Source organism: Halyomorpha halys, unplaced genomic scaffold, assembly GCF_000696795.3.
Source record: "Halyomorpha halys isolate HHAL.00 unplaced genomic scaffold, Hhal_1.1 Scaffold1866.1, whole genome shotgun sequence".
Classification (NCBI taxonomy): Eukaryota; Metazoa; Arthropoda; class Insecta; order Hemiptera; family Pentatomidae; genus Halyomorpha; species Halyomorpha halys.
In genome coordinates, this window is record NW_027110110.1 from 119,850 (window position 1) to 141,042 (window position 21,193).

General features: G+C 27.1%; 1 protein-coding gene across 1 annotated transcript; it reads left to right on the forward strand.

Moving 5' to 3' along the window:
- Window positions 1-1,854: 1,854 nt before the first annotated feature.
- On the forward strand, window positions 1,855-19,777 carry LOC106690770 (PHD finger protein 14). The gene is made up of 19 exons (XM_014436318.3): window positions 1,855-2,023; window positions 3,520-3,681; window positions 3,762-3,883; window positions 4,092-4,206; window positions 4,972-5,100; window positions 5,788-6,025; window positions 7,912-8,016; window positions 9,106-9,260; window positions 10,220-10,391; window positions 10,508-10,640; window positions 11,353-11,506; window positions 13,204-13,293; window positions 13,448-13,607; window positions 14,032-14,149; window positions 15,802-15,868; window positions 16,338-16,495; window positions 17,738-17,955; window positions 18,235-18,343; window positions 19,619-19,777. The coding sequence occupies exons 1-19, from the start codon at window positions 1,996-1,998 to the stop codon at window positions 19,628-19,630; spliced, it is 2,445 nt and encodes an 814-aa protein (XP_014291804.1). The 5' UTR covers window positions 1,855-1,995; the 3' UTR covers window positions 19,631-19,777.
- The last annotated feature ends 1,416 nt before the right edge of the window (window positions 19,778-21,193 follow it).

Consider the following 21,193-nt stretch of genomic DNA (forward strand, 5'->3'; position numbering starts at 1 on the left):
AAACCTTATTCGAACTGAAATTGAACGTAACTATATCCTTTATTATAAATCATAACTTTATGTAAATTGATATTCAAAAACGTTACATCCAAAAAACAAAATAAAATGAAATAGCTAAAACTTAATAGCCTCTCATGAATAGGTAAAAACTGAAGATACTAATGTAAAGTTATAAGAAATAATTTTAAAATAGAGAATTACTCATTTTGGTAAATCCAATAAAAAAAAAAAAAAGAAAAGATATTTCCACTTTTAGTAATATACTCCAATAAATATCGTCATATATATGTAAGTAAATCAGGATTCGATCTAATTGATTAATTGAGTAACAACAACATACAAAATAATTCATGACGGAATTTAAGGAAATAACCAATAAAATAATTATTTAATTATTGATAAATTCCCAATACTGGACCGTAAAGCTGTTTCGGGCATTGAGAGATGGTAAATACAAATTTTCATATTCACAAAATTGCTACTTATAGAAGTTGGCTTCTCATCTTTTCATTTAAAATTTACCACTAAAAGATTTAATTCAGAGTTTCATCTGTATTATAGATCTAAATTTGAAAATAAAAATAATTGAACCATTTTATGGAATTTATGAACTAGTGATCCTACAGTGGAATTGTAAAATAGGGAAGGTTAAAAGGTTTTTTCACAAATTTTATCCAACAATGGTAAAACAAGATTTAGCCATTTTGAGTGAAGCATTCAGTGATTTCGGGACAAATCTATCTTAGCTATAGTAATCATCATCTTTATCTCATTCCGGCTGGTCCTTTTCTTTTGGGATTGAAATGTGCTGGTCCTATAGCACTTTTTATCGTTACCCGAATCCTCAATAGAACTGGTAGTTTATGTTCTGTGACTTGCTGAGGAAGCTAATCCCCTCAGTAATCGGATTACATTACCTCTAAGGCTTATGATTGTGCACTCGGCCGATTAAAAGGATTTCCACATCTGGGGCAAAAAAGACCTACGTCCTTCCCCAGGCCATGAAAGCTTCCATGGCCGGGAGTGTCCACTCTGGTTCCAAACGTGTCCGAACAGTAGGGATTATTTTCTTAAGGTATATTAATGTTTAAGGAAACACTAATCATTCCCGGTTGTCACCCACCGCCTGTTCTATTCTTCTATGATATCCTCTCTAACAATCCTTTCCATTTTATAAGGGCCTATGCAATCATGAATGAGATTTCCACCAGAACTGCTGAAATTTACTTTTTTAAACAACTACTCGAATGATATGTAATATCGAGTGCTAAAATCTATTCCTCTGAGGAAAGTGCCCTTAATCTTTGTATCGACCATCTATGTGTTTAAATTTTGTAATGTGTTGAATATGACTACAGTGTTCTGTGTTTTAGATCTAAATATAGGATGGTAACTTATTATCCTTACAATCCAAAAACCCATCAAGTGTCCTGAATGTAGATAAAATTTTGTTTCTAACCAGAATCCTACATCTAGAGTGTACGATAGTTTATTGATATTAAAGGATTTTCCGATCACTCGTAATATTAATAAAATGTTTATATTTTAAGATAACGATTTGCTATTTTAGGTAGTTTTGCGCAATCTAACTTATACATTAATTTGAAAAAAACAGTATTCAAATATACGTTCTAGATTAGTTGGGCGTATTTATTTCTAAATTTAAAAATGTGGTTTACTTTAACTTATGTTAAAAGAATGATATTGGCAAATCTAAAATTAGATTGTATCCAAGTTAACACAAGTTGCCTACAACTTGCAATAACCTCTTAGCTCAGGTTACCTTTAATAATAAATCGATTCTATTCAGTTTTCACTTCAATTCAACTTGTATTTGAAGCGTCACACCGGGTGGTTATTGTCTGTAACTCGTTATGAATTAGTTTGTATGTTGTTTTTACTCAGTTTTAAAACTGCAATTAGATTGAATCTTATTTTACTTATGTATGACGATATTTATTGAAGTATATTACTAAAAGTGGATATCCAGCTTTTATGTTTTTGTGTGGAATTACCAAAATGAGTAAGTTATTCTCTATTTTAACATTATTTCTCATAACTTAACATTAGTCACTTCAGTTTGTTTTTATTAGTAAGAAACTATTAAGATTTGGCTATTTAAATTTTTTTGGAAGTAAGTGTTTTTTAGTTTATATTGTTATTGGAAGGACTACTGTTTGACATGATTATTGGTATATATTGTTTAAGTTAATACTTTAAAATTATATGAATCAGTTTAAATATACAGAACAAGGATGCATTGTTCTTTTAATTATTTTCTGCTTATTGTGTTTATGTTATATAGTTTTAAAGAGTGTTAATACATGTAAATATTTTTGAATTATTCTAAACCAATGGATAACAACTTTAGTGAAAATCCTGTTTAATTCTCTTACTAGATACCTAATAGTAGTTTTACGTCAGAAAAGTCTATGACTGTATTGTGGGTGTTGGAAATCTTCATCCTCTTTGTATAAATTTTACAATAATTGTATAGAAATTCGAATTTATAGTATATTGGTTATAGATAGAAAAAAAAATTGTAAAATGATACATGATAAATAAGAGGTAGACTGAAATAGATAGAATTGTGTTCAAGTTGATATTTTAGATTTGGGTTTTGACAAATGGAAGATGAGATGACTTGTAGAGATTGATTCATGGACATTTCATTGATTTTTTTAGATTCGCTAAGCTAATTGCTAGTATTATTTTGCTGTTTAGTATTAGTAAATTCTACAGGTATAGTTGAATTTTATCTAAAATTACAATCATGAATTAAAAATTATTCAGAATTGAAATTATGGAGCATATATACATTTCAATCTTATACTAACATACATGGGGTACTGGATTGTAAAAAATGGTAACTACAGAAATAAAAACTTTTAGAGTTCACATTGGCTCAAATAAAAATAGTACACCTATTTACTATTTGAGTTTTATTTGACCGCTCCCGGACCATATTCCATTCATTAATACACACGGTCAATCAGCAATCTTCCAGTATACCAAAACTTTTAGAGTGTTGAAATATTTCAATACCTACAATGTTCTACCTTCTTTTTTACTAAAACAAGTTTCCTAAAGAATCCTTCAAAAATCTATGAGATCAGCCCAAAAATAAATGTAGTGAAGCCGAAAACATAAATTTCAGATACCACAATGTACGACCAAGGGCCTTATATCTCATTTTTTCAACTAGCTGTGTTCATACATAGCAATGTACTCAACTTAATAGGTCTGAGAATGTATGTAAATATGTTAACATAATATCCTTTTGAAAGTTTAAATTACTTGGAGCTATGTATTTTAATGTATATGATTATTTGATTTTGAATGATGAAATTGACTATTCTTTCTTTAAAGTATTCAAATAAAATTGTACCTCCTGTTCTTTTTTTTTTTATCATACTTGTTGCATTTTTTCTTAATAATTGTGCTAACTAGTAAGTTTTACAATATTATTAGACTTAAATTTCATACTCTATGTAACCTGTGATTGTTATGTTATTTTAGTGGAGAGAGATCCAACCAAAAGAAAAGTGAAACCAGCCCAGGCTCTTTTTGACTTCGAAGATTTAGGTGAAAGTTCTGATGATAGTGATTTTCGTATAGAAGATCACTGTGAAGAATCTGACGATGACTCTATTGATTCAAATGATAATGGAAAAAGTTCTGGTAATGGATATTGATGATATCTGTTAATAAAAAATTTCTTACTTGTAAAATTTATATCTAAAATTATTATTTTTTCTAAGGTGATGAAGGTAGTGACTCTGGTGCTACAACTGACATCAGTGATTTAGGTGAAACACTTGGTGATCAAAAAGCGGACGATTATTTAGCCATTCTATCTGATCAAAAGGAAAACAAAAAGCAGGTAAAATAATTATTTTCATGTTAATATTCTTCTTTGAAATTTTGAAATCTAATATGCTCATGATTGAAAATTACTAATTAATATTAAAAATTTTTCAATATCAGTTATAATATTTTCTCTAATGTTATTACGAGTTCTTAACTCTCTTTTTGTTTAATCTAATTTATAGTGTAAGCTAGTTTAATTTATTTTTTTTCTTTGTTAACAGTTTAATCCGAAGGATTCTTTGAATATTTTAATATGTAGTGTCTGCCTTGGCGATAGAAGTGATGCTGCAAATGAGATTATTGAATGTGATAACTGCGGTGTTACCGTCCATGAAGGTACCTTATTAGATTATTTAAATAACTTAAATTATTTATTTAAGTTTATACAAGTAATGATTATTTATGTTTTAATTTTTATATGAAGTTCTCCTTTTATGAAATTAAATTATATGTTATTTAACTATATTAATATGAATAACAGTACTATTAATTTATCTTTGATTTAAAAACATAATTTTTCTGTATATTAACTATTTGAGGTCCAATTGAGATTTTCTTTCCGTTTTTGTTGGTTATTTATCCTTTTTTGTTTCATTTAAATATAAATTAGTTGGGATGAAATATATATATATTTCCCCCCCCCCTCTGATAATTAATTTAATTTAATTTTTATATTGTATATTTTTGATAAGACAAAAAGCCATATTTGCATGAGTGACTGCTTTATGAATTGCAGTCAAGGTTTAATATGGAAGCAGGTTTATTGTTTAGCTATCTGCTTGTAGTCTGATCACTGATCATCTCTAGAACCAAGCAGTTCAGCAAGTAGAAAATCAGTGGCATTTTTCCATACAATATCCTATGATATTAAAAATGTTGAAATTTTAGAAATTAAATAAATTCTATCTAGAATTGTTGAAGATAATAGTTTTTTCAATACTGTTTTTCTTTCTTTTTAAACAAATTTAAGGTTATAACTTATTTTCATTAACTCGGCAATATGCCAAAATAATGCTTTAATACAATATCAACATTAAAACATTTTAATTTGTAATTGCTTTTTAAAATAGTCTTATTTTAAATATTTTTCATGTGTATTAGGTTGTTATGGGGTTCAAGATTCAGACAGTGTTTGCAGTACTGACTCTCCATGTCCGACTACGCCTTGGTTTTGTGATTCTTGCAAAGCAGGACTTGATAGTCCTGAATGTGAGCTTTGTCCGAATCCAGGTATGGACTTTGTAAAAATGGTCTAATTGAATTTTTTTTTATTTTTTACAATTCAATCTGATCATTATTATACTGTTTCTTATAATTATATATTTTATAATTTCAAACTATTTAAGGTGCTTTTAGACGATCAGATCAGACCAGATAAATTGAGAACTCCACTTGGTGAGTGTAGTGTTAAGCACTTATCCCTTACTGATTTATTTAGTCTGGTCCGAAATACTAAAGGCATCTTCATACTCCTACAGTTAGTGAAATAGTTTTCCTTATTGTTTATATTATTTCTTTATTTTACTTTCTCTTACCTATTTATGGAATATGTAATAAGGGAAAGTATTGCATTCATGCATTATTTTGAAGTCGAGTTTTCAAAAGAAATACACATTTTGAGTTCAAATAACCAAGTTTTGCAAAATAGTTTTTATATGTGTGCCTGGAATGTGACAGCAGCTTTTTCGTTGAAACCGACTAATCTAAATTCCGAAGCTCTCTCTGTTTTTACATTTTCTCTATTCAGCATAAATTACAGGCTTGTAGTTTCTAATTAAATGCTCTTTCTTTGTGGTCTCTTCGGAAGTAATGACAGTATTTTTAAATTGATTTATTGTTTTTTTTTTTATCTTTATTCCAATAATTTCTTTTCAGTATTTTTTCACAGATTATAATATTCCTTTTTCTTTGTCTTAGGTGGAATATTCAAGGAAACCGATGTTGGTAAATGGGTACATTTAGTATGTGCCCTTTACATGCCTGGTGTGGCCTTCGCTGAAGTGGACAAGCTTCAGTCTGTTACTCTTTTCGAAATGGCCTATTCAAAGTGGGGAGCTAAAGCCTGTTCTCTCTGCTCTGATCAGAGATTTTCTCGAACCGGAGTAGCTGTCGGCTGTGATGCTGGCATGTGCAAAACATATTTTCATGTCACATGGTATGTTATTAATGGATTGTAATCTGATTTTGTATTCATGTTATTATGAAATGAAATTAATTATTTCTTGCCAATCGTAGTTGTGTTAAAAGCACTCCAGTTTTTATCTGAGATATTTTATTAATTTTATTTCATGGTGTATTCTCATAAATTTCTTTCTCTTTGCTCTGGGTAGGATAAGTCAGTAATCTTTATATTACTATTCTTCCTGTAGGTACAGGACATAAAACCTGAATAACAACCAATTTTCTTCATTTTTTTGTATGTTTAAGATGTTTTTATGCCTGAGGTGTGTTCAGAATTATTTTATCTATGGTCTTTATGTGGTAACTTATTATTTTTTTTTAATTATATCACTTTAAAATATTGTTTTGGTTCCCAACATTGCTTACTATGTTTGATTAAATATTTAAAATTTTAAGTTTTTACGAACCCCATAAATAGAAAACTACATGAACTATAAAAATGTTGGTCTAGACATTATTTGTCAAGTTTCTGTTGGTTTTAGAGATGTTTTAAAATAATATTGCTGTTTATAGGAATAAAAGTATAATTCTAATATAATATAATTTTTTATAAACACCAATGAATCCTTATAAAATAAATTATTTTTTTTATGATGCTGATATTTTTTAAATATTTGAAATGATGAAATGCATTGTCTTAAAATATAGCCAAGTAATTTTGAAAAAAAGTGGTGTGCACGCTTCACACTTTCACTTACCAATTTACATATGTCCCCAAGTTTTGTGTAAAATAGTGGGCTTGTGTTGAATTTATTGCGTAATTCTTTGATTAAAAAAAAAATTGGTATTTTAAGGTGAGAATAATGAATAATTCATTGAGGATAAGATTCATCTCATATTAAAGAACATTTAATTATACATTGACATACTGAGTGTAACTTAAATCGTTGGAGTTAAGCCTAAAAATTAATTTTTTGAAACTTATTCTGTATAGCATACAGAATAAGTTTCAAAAAATCATGCTTAATTTTTTGAAACTTATTTTGTGAAAAAAAAACTAAAAAATTGTGGTAAAACATATTTTCTCTAATTTACAGAAAAGAAATACAATATAAAGATTAAAATATATGTAATCGATTTAAAGAATTTTCATATTGAATCTGATCCTAAGAACTGGTTTCATCTGTAAGTACAAAGAAAGTAATGATTGACACTAATTGTGTGTCATGTCAAAAAACAAATAATTATAATAATAACAATAAATAAAAAAGTGTAAAATTGCTTGCTTCTGGTAATACTTTCCTGAGGAGCCGAGAAGTTAAAATATAAGGTGAAATTAAATATTTTACGTAAAATAAAAGTCCATATATTTGATTTTTGTCCCATGTTTTAAAAATAAATTTTTGTTATTCGCCCTAGTTCTAATGGAAACTGTTCAATTTTTGTTAGTTTTTTAATATTCTGATATGTCTAAACTCCCAGAACATTCCAGACACTCATAGTATATATAAATAATTGATTGTAACTGATTATGAAGGAGATGATCAAGGGTATGGTCAAAATGGTACAAAACATAGTTTTTAAGTAATTGTTGTCCATCTTATTCATATTTCCTGATACTCATTTGAAAGATTTAAAAAAAAAAATTGTTTAGTAAAATAAACTAAAAAAAAAAAAATCTTAATCAGAGTAATATTAGTGAAGATATAGCAAATAGTTTTTCTATATATTTTGCTAATATTAGTTTTTAGCCAAAGTGGTGAAGAAATTTTTGTAAATTGACATATCAGATAAAGTATTGTTTTCAGGAATATTTATTTGTTATAAAATCATTGATATCTTTTTTTTTTTTCTTTTTTTTTACATTTTTTATGTTTATATTTATCATTTTGAAAATAGCTTAATAAATATATTTTGCAGCGGGCAAAGAGAAGGACTCCTTGCGGAAGCTCATTCAGAAGAGGTTGACCAAGCCGACCCTTTCTACGCCCATTGTAAGCTTCATACTGATAAGAATTTAATGAGGTAAATATATTTTCTTTATAATATATTTTATAAGCATGATTAGTGTCATAATATTTTATCATTTATTTTATGTATGTATTTTAATGACTGCTTTATCTTTTAGTTTAATACAAAACATCAAATTCTGTTTAAGGATAAAAAAAAAAGGATTAAATAACAATCATTAATTAATCATGATATTGATTGATCCAGTGGTTTTAATCAAGCTAAAGAGAGAATAAATCCCCTGAATCCATTATTATTAACTGTTACAAAGCCCATATTTTATAATAAAATATTCAGAGATGATCAAATACTCAATTATTCACTAATAAACTTATTCCATTTAATAAATTATTATTCAAAATAATAGTGTACTATTTGCTCAGGGTTATACATTCTTCAATATAGCAAGTACTGGTAAAACGAACAACCTTAAAATTTCATTTTTCTTTTCTTTATGAATAGGATGATGTTTCGGAATTCATTTAAGCAACATCAAATACTTTAAAAATGAATTAATTATCTTGATGAGAATCTATAATTTGTTGGATTGACAATTAGATGGGTAGTCTAATACTAGAGATCTGAAAATTGACAATGTAAAGTCCGAAATGTTATCGTATTCCTAAATAAAAGATGTATGAAGTTTTGGCATATTTGTTTTCTCTTAAGTTACTAAATTAAATAGTCATTTTTTTTTTATCAAGTCCAATTGTATAATCAATTGCTAAACAGACTTAATTCAATTAGAAAAGTTATATAGCTTTATTTTTGGATTAAATTAAAATTTAAAAAAATATCTTACTGATTGTTGTCATCCTAGGAATGGCATATTGTTTAAGCTTTGTAACTAAAAAAAAAATTAACAATAAAATTCTAATACTTTAAAACTAAATCAAAAAATCAATCCACTATTTTAGAGATATCTAGTCCTAACCATTGTCTTGTAGGATACCCATATAATTTTTTCTAACTTTGGGAATTCTTTCAACATGTCTTTATAATTTTTATTTCTTTTAAATGTTATGAAGATTTTTTTTGAAGCTTCGAAGTATTCAGCTAAAGTGACAATATAGTAATTATAAATTTGTTTTATTAATTTTATAGAAAGAGGCGTAGAAACTGGTTGGCTGTCCAAATGAGAATGGAAGAAACAAAAAAGAATCGTAAAGAAACTGAAGACTCTCTAAGAATCCAAAGACGTCTTGGAAAGTATCGAACAAAATACAGCGGTTTAAGACTGTCTAGAGTACAACCCTGGGGTAATTTCTTTTTTTTTTTTTTTTTTTTAATATTTAATTTTATTGTTAAATAACTGATTAAATGTTGTTTATTGAAGTTTGGAATCCCCTGTGACTTCTTGCCTCTTCTTATTTGTGTTTTCAAATTTTTGCTACAACTTCTTACTTATCTTGTATTACATGTTGAACAGAATTCATTACGTTTTGTATAAGTTTTTATAACATTAATTTAACCCTTTTCCTGGCAAAAGTAGAAATAATCTATTCAATTTTATGTTTTTTGAGAATTATATTCTGTGAAAATCAGCTTGGGAAGTGAGGGTTGACTGCTTTACACCTGCCTGGACAAGTCCTAATTATTACATTGTTATAACTAGAGATAAAATTTTCTGAAAAGGTTAAGGGTGATTTTATACACCTGTCAGAATAAGGGTTAAAAATAATTATATTATAAGGTGATTTGAGTTGAAGTCAAACATTAGGGAAGCAGTTGTGTCAAAATTGGTTTACATTTTATTTACGCATTTGCTCAACATCAATATACTTGTCCGAAAATAAAGTTAATTGAATGTTGTAACAAGATATGTATTAAATAGTTGTTTCAATTATTAATTGAGATTAAGTTAATTAACTTAATATATCATGGTGTACTTGTAGTACATATAAATAATTCTGGTCTCAGGTGATAAAATTAATAGATCACTTTTCCTAAAACAAAACAAAAAAAAAAATTTAATATTCCATCTATTAATATTAAGTCTCCTTTGTTGATGTTTAGATAGCAAAAATTTTAAGGGCTTTTTTTTTTAAGTTTATGAGAAAGCGCTTGTAAATTTTTAAATGTTAGTCAAATTCAAAGAATCACATGCTAGCATTTCTTTTTGAATTTACGATTTTGAAGAGACATAGAAGTGACATAGTTCCTATTGAGCCAAAGAATTAATTCTTTTAAAAATTTAATATTTGGTAATTGGTTTTAGTTCCTACTCAAAAAATGGCACGCCTTCTTACAACAAGTGCTTCAGCTTGCCGTGCTCTGTGGAGGAAAGCAGAGATGAGCGGCGTAGATACCGAAGGCTGGGCATTGAGACAGGCACAAGTCGAAGCTCTGTCGGATGTTCATCGCCGTTGGCATATTCAACCATCTTTTAGGTAAATTATTTTTATAGTTTTATTTAACTTATACGATACTATGCCATAAATTTTATTAATGAAAAAATCTTATCATCTCACTAATTTTTACTGTATTTATAATTTTTTTTTTCTAGTGTCGAATTTATTGGTTACTATTTGGACCGCAATATCCGAGTGACGAGTATGAAAAAGCAATTGGCTGAATTATTAGAAGAAAATTCTAAGCTTTTGGAAGAACAAACTGTTATAGAAACAAAACGTGACAAGGTAAACTTAAATTTGTTTTGGTACATAAATTTATTTAATGTATCGGATCTGTTGTAGTATAATAGTACGACTCAAAAATTAAAACATATTTAGAAATTATGTTTTAAGTTTTTGCCATATACTTATGACTGTAGTCGGAAGAGGCGACTAGAGTTATCGTTAAATTCTATATTTACCTAATGAGGTACTTTTTCGATTGAATATTGTTGCTGGCCCAAAGTTTGAATATTTTGAGTTATGCATCAAATATTATTTAGATTATTTAAACTAAAGAATATTTGGTTGAACATTAAAGAGTATTCTCTGGGCTTGTGACAGTGATAAGTATAATATATAAAAATATTGAACACTCCTTGAGAAAAATATTAAGCTCTCAAGACAGTTAAGTGTAAGTTTTTGCTGGTATTGTATTTTGGACAATAAGAGTAGATATGAAGAATGACACAATACTTATATAAAATAACAAAAAAAATACCTAAGAATGGGGAATAATCTGAAATATCAGGAGAAATATGATAAGTAAAAGGATAGAATAAAGGAAAGTTCAATAATGGAAGATTTTGATTTCTATTATTTTTTGTTCTTATTTTAGGCTTAAACATTTAATTTTTTTCTGCATTTATCTTGGAATATTTGTTAGCTATATTGTTAACTATATTTGTTAGCTCTTATGTTCAAAAATATCTTTGTTATTTATTAAGTTTTCTGTTAGGTCGTAAAAGAGAATACAGAAGAATGCGACAGGAATAAAGAGTTAAAAACGATACTGAATCAATTCTATGAGCTCATGTCATTGCTGTGCCCTGGAAAAAAATTACCAGATTTAGACACGATGGGAAGAACACCCTTATTGCCTAATTATCCAGGTTGGTTATATTTTATTATTATATTATCCTACATGGTTGGCTCACTTAATTTTCTCTTGACAGTTAGTTATTAGTTGTTACTTATAATTAATTAGTGGGCTTTGTTTTTAATAGAGAACTGTAATTTTACTGGTTTCAAAAAAATATATTTGAATATTTTATGCTAGTAAGATTTATTTAATTCGTAATGTGGGACTGTATGTTGTATTTAAATTTTTCTATCCCGCTGTGAAAGAGTTTATTTTATCATAGGGTGTTTGAAGACAAGGAAAAGTTAAGGGATTTCATAATTCTGAAAAATCATGGGATGTCAGTAAAACTCATAAGTCTATGAATTTTCTGAAAATTTATTCCTGGATTAAAAAAAACAAAGAAGTTATTAAACAAAAAAAAATTATAAGGAGGTACTCAAACAATTTTTTATATTTTTTGTTTATAATCTTGCTTCTTACGACTTGGTACGAATTGCATAATTAGAAATAATAGATATTTTTATGTTATCAATGTTTGGTCTATTTCAAGTGCCTCCAGTAGAATAAACTAAAATAAAAATTTTATTGAAATTATTGAGGTAATTTTCATTATGACTTTCCTGTATGTGTAAATAAAGAGGGGGGACCTGAATCAATATTCTGAACTGGCTAAAGCCCGGTAGAAACCAACTGCATCTTTTCACGTTAATATTGGTTTAAATAATTTCCAGTTCAAGATGATGTCTTTCCATCATTAAACAGAATATTACTGGATTGAAATTGCGATAAGTCCAAAACAGCTGTTTGTTTACACAATGAGTATAATGCTAACTATCCTTCAGTTAATGATTTATTAAAAAAAAAAAAAAAAAAAATGTTTACTTTTTATGTTTACCTATTATTAAGAGAATACTTGAGAAACAAAAAAAAAAATGGTATTTTAATTAAAATGAATAAAATAAGAATCAATCAGAAATATTCCTATTTATTTTTTAGCAGTTTACAAGCATACTTTATTTTGTGGTATAACTTCTTTTAAAGATATGCGTATTTCAAAATGTTTATATTAATGTTACTTGTATTTTTGATATTTCAATAAATACAATTTGTAACTAGTGTTCATAATAGTCAATCTATTAATGAATGTTTTTCAATATTATGAAAGAGTTTTTGCCTTTCCCCTTTTATTCACTTACCTGTTTGAAGGATTTTCATTTAAGTTCTTTTTGGGGGGAGGGAGAGAGAAGTGAGGCTGGGAATTTTATTTAAGTCAAGGAATCCGACTGACAGATTCTTGTTGACCTGACTCTACGAAATTTAATCTATTAGCATACTAGAATTAGTGTTCTTACTTGTCAATTAACTGCAAATATTTAATACATTCATGAAAAAAACTCTTTTCAAATTTAAGTTTTTTTACCCTTTTTTTCTTAGATTCAGCCTAATTAGCCTTATGTTTATGAATGATATTAATCTTAAATTGAATTTATTATTATTCAAAATAAAATGTGTTCTACAATTTATTAGTTGATTGAGAATATTGCATTGACAATTAAATGAGTAGTCTAATATTAGGGATTGGATTAAAAAATGGACAATATGATGGTGTCCAGAAAGACCTGCCAATTTATAAATGTATGAAGTTCTTAGGGTTTTACTTTCCGAGAAGTTGCTATATTAAATTATTATTTAATGGTTTATACGAAGTAACATTCTTAATTATAGTTTCAGGTCCAGTGCCCACAGCTGCTGCGAGGAAAACTGTTTTTGGTGGACCAGTTTCGTCTGATGCTGACCTTTCTGATAATTCAACTGGTATTTTAATTTTTAAATTTATTTATCGTAGTAACATTTTGTTTGTTTTCATTCTGTCATCCAAGATTTTGAATACAGTACATCTCGAATAAATTCTAATAAAACATTTTTTTTTCATAAATTGATTCATCTGATGTTTTTTTTATTTCAACAGGTGCTGAGCGTGTTAGTTTAAACAATGTGTGTGGCTTATGTAGAGGTCGCCATGACCAACACCTTCTTGCTAAGTGCGACACATGTCATAAACACTATCACTTGGCCTGCCTCAATCCTCCTTTGACGAGGATGCCTAAGAAAACGAAACTTATGGGATGGTAAGTCAGATTGCTTTTATGTAGCTTAACATTATTATACAGTTTAAGGCTCTAAACTCAATCTGCGCCATTAATAATCAATGGATACAATTTGTAACTAGTCTTGGTGATAGTCTAACTATTAATGAATGTTTTTCAATATTGTGAGAGAAAAGGTCATCATCATTAATTAGTTGATGCTATTTCTTAATTGTTTTTCTTGACCACAATTGTGCCCAGCTCCTTAAAAAACCTTTTTAGTTTGATAGAAAAATATAGTATATACTTGGTGTTCCTTTTATACCTGCATAAAGTATCATATTTAAATGTGTTTATAAGTTGAAATTTTGACCAAACCTTTACTCAATAAGTACATCTTATTATTAAAGTTCTACATTTAGAAATTATTTATTTTATTTATAAATCCTTATTTTTACCTTTTTAGGCAATGTTCCGAATGCGACAAGGATTCTTCTAGTTCTGAAGTAGATATGGTTGATCCCGAAGCTCCACGAAAGCTGAGGCATAAGGATAATGGAGACAATAGTTTAGGAGATTTCAAGGTAATCATAGTTAATGTTTTAGCTTATTTAATTTTATATATATATATATCTCCATAGCTTGAATAGTGCCACATCTAACAAAAAAAAATTTAGTATTTAGTGTATTCTTAGATCGTATGATGTACTGTTATTTTATAACAATCCTACTAGCTTTGGGACAGTCTACAAAGAGATGACAGTAGAGAAAGAAGCCCCTGTCTGTAGTAATATATTTGGAACACGTTAATGTCAAATTAAAACCAAAACTTTTTTTTTTGTCAAATGTGTCACTATTTAAGTAAAACAATGATATGTAAATAGCTGTCATTTGAAGATATTAATATTTATTGTGAATGTAGTATGCTGCCGAATTCATAAAGTGTGTGTTGTTCTACGAATACTCCAAATACCTATCAACTTCAGTGATCATTTTTTACTCTCACTGACCTATGTACTTTGATTTAACTCATTATTATATCAGTATACAATTAAATATGTTTAAAAAATTTAAAATGTTTAATATCAATGAGGTCTTATCCTCTTTTAAATAGTCTGGTGGAGCTTAAATGCCGTATTTTCAAAAGAGCTTCTTTTCTAGTACCTTCAATTGTGTTTATTTAAAATATTTAATAATCTCTCATTGTTATCACTAAAAGAAAAAAAAAATTTTTTTTTAAAGATTTCAAATATTTATGGATATAACTTATTTTTGCATAGTTTGTTACTTTTAATATGCTCTCAAAAATTATATTTTGAATTGTAACTAGATCTTTGAACAATATTTCTTGTTTTTTGTATGCCGGACATTCATTAATGGTCTCATTACCTCTAAAGTTATTGCATTGAAAAGTTTCGGTTATGCTTATTTTGTGCAGGTAGTTATAGCAAAGTATATGATTTGTTAAACTTATATTAAAGTTTTTGTAATGTCTTTCCCTTGTTTGCTTGTGAGAAACACGGTTTTCAAATATATTTTTTTATAACTGTCCGGTGGGATTCTCCCGATATTGTTTTTGCCACTTTTCTATCTGATCTAATTTAATCATTTTATAATAATCGGTGTAAGGCATCTTGGTGTCTGCTGGCTGACCTATTTAAATTTAATATAAACTATGAAAGAATTATATAATTAACTAGAGAAGAAAAAAGGAGATCATTTATATTTTCATCAGTTGAAAACGAATTTCCAGAAATAACATTTGTAATATACTGTTGGAAAGCCAAAATTTTTAGAGAAATTAACATCTGATATGTAAAATTGTTGAAGGTTATAGAGAATAATATAAAATTCATCAATACATAAATTGAATTTATAGATAAATGTTTTTTGCATTTCCATGGTTCTTATTACAACGGTTGGTGTTTATTATCACTTACCTATACATGAAAAAATTAATTTCAATAAGCAGATACTTTCTTTCTTAACAATTTAAAAAAAAAAAAAATTTTTTTTACTAATCTTTTGTGATTTTTGTGACCAAATGTTTACAATTTACTAAAAATTGTGCTTTTGGAAATTCAAAAAATTATTATTTACTGAAATAGTTTTGTATTGTATTCCATATACATTTTAATGTTTTTCATTGGAGCTAAGAGTTTTTTGGGTAAATAAATTATGAAATGATTCTCAATGTTTTTTAAATTTTATTTATTACTATTATTTGTTTTTTCAGTATGATTCAAAGGATACATCTGTAGTTGAGGACACCACAGCTCCTATGGAAGCTGATGTATCAATAGGTAATTATTAATTTCTGTTACTAATAAATCCATTTTTTTCTTCATGATAAAACTAGTCTGTAAAACTTGTCTCTAACTATTCACTTGCTGACTTATCGAATACTATTTCTTAAAAATATCTATGAAGTTGAAATCATTAATAATGGTTTTCCTTATGTAAAAAAATTTTAAAACCTCAAAAAAAATTTGGTTTTTCCATTAATGCAAAAACAATACATCCAGACGATTAAAGCCACTCGTTTGAAAGATAATGAAGATAATATACAAAACTAAAATAATCTGTCAGACCAGATTTAACAAGATTTGGACTGCGAGTTCAAGTTTATTTCGTAAATGAGTTTTATAATTTTGTCGCTCAAAACCTCTACATAGTTCAAATATCAAAATACTTCTTGTTAGTTATAATTTTAATTTATGAAATTACACTCTTCAAATCACTAATCAAATGTATGTATATTTTTTATAATAGCCAGTAAAAGTGATGCCGAAATCAGCAGTCGGCCTAAAAAGCGACGAAGGGAGAAACATCACAGGTATTCTCCTGATCCTGGAAATATGAGGCCGCATAAGCACAAGCATAAAAGGAGCAAGCAGCAAGAAGAACAAAGGCAAAGCCTTAAAATATGTGTAAGTATATTAAAAACTTTTATTGTCTATTTAGATGGCAAGTTGTTTACAGTGTAATCTCGGTAATGCGAATTTCAATACTCCAAACATTCCAGTAATTCTGAAATGGAAAAAAAGTTATTTTTTTTTTTTTTAAACTCAGCACTCGATAACATTTTAATTTAAAAAATAAAAGTGCACATGTGTAAAGGACATTTTTAATTTCCTGATCTATAAGCAAGTTATTTTAATAACTGAAAATTCAAAGGAAAATTTTTTACATTTTCGACATTGGTTAATCTAATTCCTATGAAAGTGTTCATAATATATTTTTTTGGAATTAGAAATACCTAATATCTATTGCATAAATCATTTGATTATGTAAAACTAACACCTAATAGTATGAATATGAATAATACAAATTTTGTTGGTGAATTTTTTTTTTTTTTTATGTTTTAAATAAGTTCATATAAAGAGTATTTTTAAAATTTTATTTATCCTTTTTTCACTTATAAATGAACAACCTTATTATTTTATATTAAATTACTTAGCATTACTGGAGATGTAAAAAAAACTAGCCACCCAAAATACGGCTAGTGAACAGTGATGTTATAAGACTCATAGCACCTCACAAAAAATAACGACTTCTTTAAAAAAAGATTAATTTTTTAAGACTTCAAACTGTCTAATTTCCAAAAAATAAATAAATGTAAATAGTTATGTTCATTCATATTGCTGAAGTTTTTATACTATTTTTCTTAATACTTTCTTTAATCCAAACACCCTTGCAGCAATTAGTTTGGATTACCGAAATTACACTATTTAATTACAGCTTTAAGTGAAATAGCTTTTTAAGTCCTTGCTTAATTTACAGTCTTGTTCTATGCCTATTAAGTAATTACCAAAAGTTGATATATTCCACTAAAATAGATCTCATACTGTTTGATTTTGGTGTAACGGATAATCAGAAAATTATGTTCAATTTCTTAATTGTTATGGTTTATTTTAGTCATGACATTCTATAGGCTTCTGATTATATTGCTGTGCAATTATGTTTTCAAAAGTATTAGTATTATACATTGTATTATACATAGTGTTAATTTTTCAATTGAAATTTATAAAGCGCAAATACAAAGTGTATACTCTTTACTAGAATACCTTCGTATAGGAGGAAAATGAACATAAACAAGTTGAAATTAAATATTCTTTTCTGTCTTAGTATGTTTTATTGTCAAAACATTATTATAATTGTTTAACTTTTAGTTCAAGTCCATTCCTCATCCGACTGGAGGTGGCAGTTCATACGTTGCAACGCCGAGCTTGGGTTTGGCTCCGAAGCTTCCCCTTTCTCCTTCACAACCGCAGCCACCTGTGCAGCAGCCTCCTCTAAGGCTGTCGACGGGCAGTAAGAAAAAGGAGGAACCCAAACAGTTGATGTGTGTTACCTGTAATTCTCGTGGAGAACCTAATAACACTGTTGTGTATGTATTTAATTATATTTATTTATGTTTATACATGCAAATTATGCCTACAAATACAAACATTCTTAAATTAGTATTGATCATATGCCTATGCCGTTATTCATATTTTGTTAAATTATCTTTTTTAAAAAAATATCTATTCTATTCTCAACAATTGGTCATTTCTTCTAAAGTCAAGAAATTTGGTCTCGTGACAATTTTTGTTTTTAATTTTAATTCAACTTTATTTTAGATATAATTGAAAGTTTATTTATAGTCGACCTGACCTTTATGTTATAGGTGTGATGAATGCCTTTTGGGTTTCCACTTCCACTGCCTCGACCCACCAGTGAAGAAGTCACCTAAAGTGAGGGGTTATTCGTGGCACTGTGCAAATTGTGACCCAACTGTAAGTATACTCGTTACTTAGTTATCAACTCTTCATATACAGAAATTGCTTTAGAATTTTATTTGATCAGCAGGGCCTTAACAAACCAGTATTTGATTAATATTTTCCATCATATTTCGTCGCTACAACTAAATGTTATTATTTTACCCATGGCATGGAATGCAGCAACTGAAAAATTATTTGCTTGTATATAGTAACTTGTTTTAAATGCAATGTAGTACTCCTGATAAGCCTTCATAGAGAAACAACAATAACATCGTGTGGTTATTCTTTTACTTGTGCGATGAAAATGTTTATTTTGAAATTTTCCAAAAATAATCCAATTATATTTCCTCCCATATTTGAGTTTTTTATGTTTGTTTAATAACAATAATTAATATATAGTGCTATTTTATTTATTCATTTTTTAATTTTATATAAGTTTAATAATAATAATAATAATAATAATAATTTTTTTTTATCGATTTTCTCTTTGAACAGCATTGCATAATATGAATCGATTAATTATATTAATTTTTAACATAACCAGATTAAACTAGTAATAAGTTTTTAGAATAAAAATGGAAATTACATCTTACCACAATCTTTATTAAATTTAAAATATAACACAACACAGATTTAAATTATATTAACCACTAATAATTATAAAATAGATTAACTTAATAAAAATTCACATTTATTTTGACTTTTTCTTATTTAGATAATATTTATTTATTTTTTTAAATTCCAGGGGGTTATTAGAAAGTAAAAAAGAAGAAAATATCATTTTTATAAAGAAAAATTAATTCTTTTTAACAAAATAAAATAAATTAACTTAGGCATGAAAAATTTAAATATGGAACAATTGAAATTATACAGTATAAAATAAAACGGTTTTGATTCTTGTTTTTATATTCTTTCTTGTATTTTCATCCTTGAAGTTGGATTCGTTCATTTTCCTCTGCCAGATTTCCACTTTAACTTAAAACTGGTTTAATTAATTTCACTGTGAATCATGATCATGGTCACTATTTATTATTTATTGTTAACAAATAAGTTCATATGCACTTAGGAATATACTTCAGTTCAAACTTTAAAACTTTTGAATATTTTTGGAATTTCCTTTGATTACGTGTATCCAATGTCTCATGCAACTATCTAGTCAACAATTAAAAGTCTTTTTTCCTTAACTTTTGTCATTAGTTGGATACAATTGTCTTTTACAAACTTAAGTTACTTTATATATATAGCTATTTATGTTTACAATTAATTTTATAAATTTTTTTTTTGTTTCAGGAAAGTGAATAAGAAGTTTTTATATTTTTATTCTGCAGTACTCCTTTAAGAAAGCTATATTTTGTATTTCCTTTTTTTTTATAATATAGTCTAATATAAATTTATAATTTGTTCTTTCTACCTACATTAGAAAATATTTTATAATCAGAACTATTGTATATTGATGTGATTAAGAAACGCCATGTTGATGTATTTATGCTAATGAATGTAATTAGGCTGGTGAAACCAGCAGTGTGTTATTATTAAATATATTTTAATAATAATAATTTTTTAATTAATTTGTTTGTTTTTATTACATTTATTTACCTTATTATTACCTTATTATTTATTACCTTATTAAACATTACCTGCCTTGTGTTGTTTGGATCTGTTTTAGACCCTTGTTCTATTCAAGTATGAGCTCACTCTTGAGCGTTTAATTCTATATCTAATTTTTAATAATAATTTTATAATATATCTAGATTTATACAAAAACTTTAATGGAGAAAAGAAGATTAGCTAAAAATATTGTTTTTTTTTATAATATATCTATTCATTCTATTTTACCATTTATCTATTCATTCTATTTTACCATTAATTTAATAACAATAGAGCTTTAATAAAACTTCTAGCACTTGCTCATTTCTGGGCCACAGGCTAGTAGTTGAAAAATGTACTAGTTTCTTCTTGTAAGTGGAGCTGAAGTTTTATTAATTTGTTATATTAATGATATTTAATAAGTTATCGAAAAATCATTAGGTTTTTATGCTAGAAAATACCCTTACAAAATGCTGTACAATATGAATTAAAAGTCTTTAATCCAGGAATTTGATTAATTAATTCAAATGATGAAGAAAGTGCCCACTGCAACAGCTATCAGAAATAACCAATTATTTAAAATTCAAGATTTTTACTGTATTACTTCAATTGTTTGTTTTTCCTACAAAAAAAGAAGGAATGAGAAGAAATATAATTTTTTGATAGAAGTAAAAAACATGAATTCATTAATTTAGACACAACCTCACCAATTGATTGAATATTTTTTTATTTCCTAAATAGAGGCATAACATTCAATTTGTGTCTTAAAAATGACTGATTAATAAATAATAAAAAATGGTTAATTTGATATAGATGTTTTGAAATTATATTAAATATATGAATATGTTTGTTTTACTATTGTTAAACCTGAATTGAACCCTCATATGCAATAAAGAACCAAGCTTCATTTTATTTTGTTGTATTTTCAAAGGTATTTTGATAATTTTTTCATTATATATTAAATATAAGGCTCTATCTACCTACACCTAATAGTAACATAGAGTAGGCTATGCTTAAGATTCATGTTGTAAAATAAAATTTCTTGAAAAAATTATCGCTTTAGCATCTAAAATACTGTTTCACAAAAAATTTGTTTGCTTTTGTATTGCATGCATGTGTGTGGTTCAATTATAGATCTAAATTTCAGTGAATAAAATTATCTTTTATTAAATGAAATATTAATTTTTGAGCTTTTCAAAGAATTATTCTAAAAATACTTTAGAAATATTCTTCTTATGCACTGAAGCTGAAAGTATGTGAATTTGGTTAAAGGTAATA

Coding starts and splice junctions, on each gene's coding strand:
- LOC106690770 (XM_014436318.3), top strand. CDS start 1,996: ATGTTTTTGTGTGGAATTACCAAAATGA. Junction 3,682..3,761: donor TGATAATGGAAAAAGTTCTG/GTAATGGATATT, acceptor ATTTTTTCTAAG/GTGATGAAGGTAGTGACTCT. Junction 13,294..13,447: donor CCTTTCTGATAATTCAACTG/GTATTTTAATTT, acceptor TTATTTCAACAG/GTGCTGAGCGTGTTAGTTTA.